A 3,794-nucleotide genomic window follows, 5' to 3' on the forward strand; every position below is an offset into this window, starting at 1 on the left:
GCTGTGAAAGTATCGATCGCCAAATGGATATGGTCGAAACGTATCGAGATTCTTTTTATGTTTGTGTTGTTATATATATATATATATATACGAAAAACGCAATATGATGTGCTGGTATGGTGATTTGTCACCTATAGCCATCGAAATCGATATGGAATGACGAGGGTATATCTATATCTCGTACAATACATACACGACATGGGCTGGCTTAATATGTCTTTTGTCGATGCTTTAGTTATTTATTATTATTTGGTTGAGTCGAAATGATGTAGTTGTTTCTTGTCTAGTGTAGACAACACACACAACGCTATATATATATATATAGCGTTGTGTGTGCATTCTACATGCTTCGATATATATATATATATATCGAAGCAGGCACTTCATATATATGTATGTATAATGCATACAGATGGATCACGTCCTGTTCAAAATATTTGTTTCGGACATTTGAGACTTGTATGGGGAAGATATAGTCCCACTCTCTCAATCAGTTTTGCTCGAGTTTTGTGTATTATATATATATATATATATGAATGTATCTCATCACACTTTATTCTTCTTCTTGTCGTTCACCAATTGCATGTATGGATTTCTTTTTTCGACAAACCTGATGGATTATTGCGTCCGTCTGTTCCCTCTTGCTACTGGCGTCGCCAGTGTAAACCCCCTGAAATGTATATATATATATATTTCTTTTTCAAACCGTTTGGTGGATATCCTCACCGCGTCCTCGGCTGATATATGATTTGTTATGTGGTGATATTAGATTGGAGGCATTGCGTGTGGATGACGTGGCAGCCCTGGCGTTCGAAGCCTCGTTGGCGGCGTCTGGCACGGCCGACTTGCATGTGGATGGCCAGTCGTTTCCTCTGGCGCGGGACATGTGGAGTGCCAAGAGCGTCACCAAAACCTTCGCAGAGGAAAAGTTCGTTCCGAGTGTGATCGAGCCATCCTTCGGCGTCGGCCGCATCCTCACGGCCGTGTTTGAACACACATTTTACGCGCGCGAAGGTGATGACAAGCGCGGCGTGATGGCGTTCCCGGCAGTCATCGCGCCCATCAAGGTACATGAATATATATATATATATTTATGGATCGTATATATGTATATATATATATATATGTGTGTGTATCGCATAACATAGGTATATAGATGTATATATGTGGATCGAATTTCGTTTTATTTGTATTTGTCGAATAACATGTATAAATGTTTTGGAATAACATATATATATATATATATATGTGTGTGAATAACATAGGTATATAGATGTATATATGTGGATCGAATTTCGTTTTATTTGTATTTGTCGAATAACATGTATAAATATATAGTTTTGGAATAACATATATACTCCGGGGTAATTTTTTATTTATTACTCGTAAAACATATATATATACATATAATAATCGAATAACATATATATATATACTCAACGAAACATTTCAGGTGGCCGTGTTGCCGTTGAGCAATGCCAAGGAGTTTACGCCGATTGTCCAGGAACTGGAACGTCAATTGCGCACGGTACGTTTGTTTGCTGTGATCGTTTCTAGGTCAGGATGCAGTCGAGAGAAATGGCTCGACTTTGGATATAAATATATAAATATATATATATATATGTGTCGACATAATACTGTTGTATGTGTTGATTGTTTTATGTATGGTGTAGGGTGGTATCCAAGCCAAGAGCGACACGTCGGGCGTGGCGATTGGTCGAAAATACGCGCGCGCGGACGAACTCGGCATCCCATTGGGCGTGACAATCGACTTTGAAACGCTGGTGGATCATGCCGTGACTGTCCGCGAGCGCGACTCGTGCGCGCAGATCCGCGTGCCTGTGGCGGACGTGGTGGGGCACCTGCGGGCGGTGGTCGAAGGCCGGGCGACGTGGGAAACGCTCACGGCGACGTACCCCGTCTTGGACACGAAAAAGGAATAAACACATGGGTTTTAAATTGAATAGAATTGTCGATTCAATCAACGGACGAATCGTTGTTTATACATGGGTATATGATTTGTATTGGTTGGTTGGCATGTTCACAGCAGGAAAAAGGAGGACGCTATACGAATAAAAGAATGGTACAATATTATGCTAAAATCTTTGATTTTTTTCATTTACAGGATGTGGAGGAAATACTTATCGCGATTGGGCGTTTATAGAAAATTATTAGCCAATCAGAATTGGTCGATTATGTTTGCCCATGAACCATTGAAATAAATTGTATTATGCCACGGTCATCCGACAGTCAGCATTTATGTTAACGTAAACGACCAGTGTTTGGTGCATTTTCAATAGCCAATCATTTGGCTCGAAATATTGGCGGCAAAACCTGCATAAGATTATATGACTTCTTGACTGGCATCTTGAATTTGGCGCCGACATGGCACGATACAAGCGCCAAGAGCTGGACCGGGCGGTAGCTAAATTGACAAGTCCAAGGAGGACCGCCAAGCTGCGTCCATGCAAAAGGCGGCCCTACAGAAGAAACGCGGAAAACGTGGCAAAAATGGCAAGCGCATTACCTTGTCAAAGGTCGCCTTGAAGTGGGCAGCCATCGCTGCAACGTATGGATTGAAGCCCTTGCCTAGTGGTCAGATTAGATCCATTGATAATGGTGATAATGAAGTCGTTGTCTAATACCTCTTGATTTGGTTTGGCGCTTGTTTTCTTCTTGTCGTTCGTTCCTTGAAAAATCGGAAGTGCCGTTGAAGCTGGAAGGAATCCTATGATTCTATAACCTGCGCATATATAATATTTACCTCGCCATAATTAGTAACATAACCTCAAAATAAATATGCAATTCCTTTTACAGTTTTCAAATGAAAAAATCACACCTTAGACTGGTCCATGAAGTTTGACATATATTGCTTTGAAACTTGTAAAATAACATGTTAGATTCACCCGAAACTTGAATACTTCGATAGCCCTGATCCTCAGCTCTTTGGGACCAATCTTGGATTTTCAATCCGACACCTCTGAGCTTCAAAACTCGCAATTGACTCCGGCGCCAAAAAGGATACACCAAACACTGGTCGTTTACGTTACCGTAGTTTTGCTGTCAACGTTTTACTTGGAAGCAATAGAAAGTATACTACCATCATATCATGGGTCCAGTTACGCCCGGACAACGTTGGTACTCCTTGAACAACGCCGATATGACGCCGACGCCTTGGCCAGAGGCCTACTACAGTAATTTACTTTAGTAACTACATGTAACTCAGAGTTCTCCGTAAGCTTAGTACATTCTGTTAGTTCGAAATTTCTGAGAGCAGTTGATTAAATCGATCTGGACAAACCACGTTGCAAATCGATCTTCCTGCAAAACCAAATATGTTAATAACTACATACCAGAGTGGTTGTTGAGATCACAATCCGCTAAATGAATTCAGAGCACACACCCTTCATCGCATGAGTGCCTCAACAATCGCGTAGTCGGCATATCTCGAATCGAAGTAGTAAGTCTTCCCACATACAGTAGTAGATTAGGTCGAACAACTCACATTCAACTCGTGTAATACAACTCTAATACACGAGTTTTACAGTATTATAATTCTTTGTATTCGAGCTTGTAAGCTGTTAACGCATTCCTTCATAAACCCAAAGTATCCAATATGACATACTACTCACAGTGGCGGGCTCAGGTGTTACAAAATGGGATGTCCATTGACTCAGGTCAGGAAACTGCGTCATAATAGGGTGAGTAGGAACGATTGTTTTGTGAGAGAAATCCCACTTTTTGTCATTGGGGTCATTTCGCGGACATTCGGGGCGATTTAAGAACCGCCCATG

General features: G+C 41.2%; 1 protein-coding gene across 1 annotated transcript in view; it reads left to right on the forward strand.

The window, feature by feature from the left end:
- The window catches only part of H257_17257 (glycine-tRNA ligase), a 6,164-nt gene extending 4,153 nt beyond the window's left edge, over nucleotides 1-2,011 (forward strand). The window contains exons 3-5 of the mRNA XM_009845976.1: nucleotides 770-1,067; nucleotides 1,454-1,528; nucleotides 1,674-2,011. Coding sequence (XP_009844278.1) covers nucleotides 770-1,067; nucleotides 1,454-1,528; nucleotides 1,674-1,943 — 643 coding nt within the window. The 3' untranslated portion in view covers nucleotides 1,944-2,011. The remainder of the gene's footprint in view (nucleotides 1-769; nucleotides 1,068-1,453; nucleotides 1,529-1,673) is intronic.
- The last annotated feature ends 1,783 nt before the right edge of the window (nucleotides 2,012-3,794 follow it).

This window comes from Aphanomyces astaci (genome assembly GCF_000520075.1).
Source record: "Aphanomyces astaci strain APO3 unplaced genomic scaffold supercont1.101, whole genome shotgun sequence".
Taxonomy (NCBI): domain Eukaryota; phylum Oomycota; class Saprolegniomycetes; order Saprolegniales; family Verrucalvaceae; genus Aphanomyces; species Aphanomyces astaci.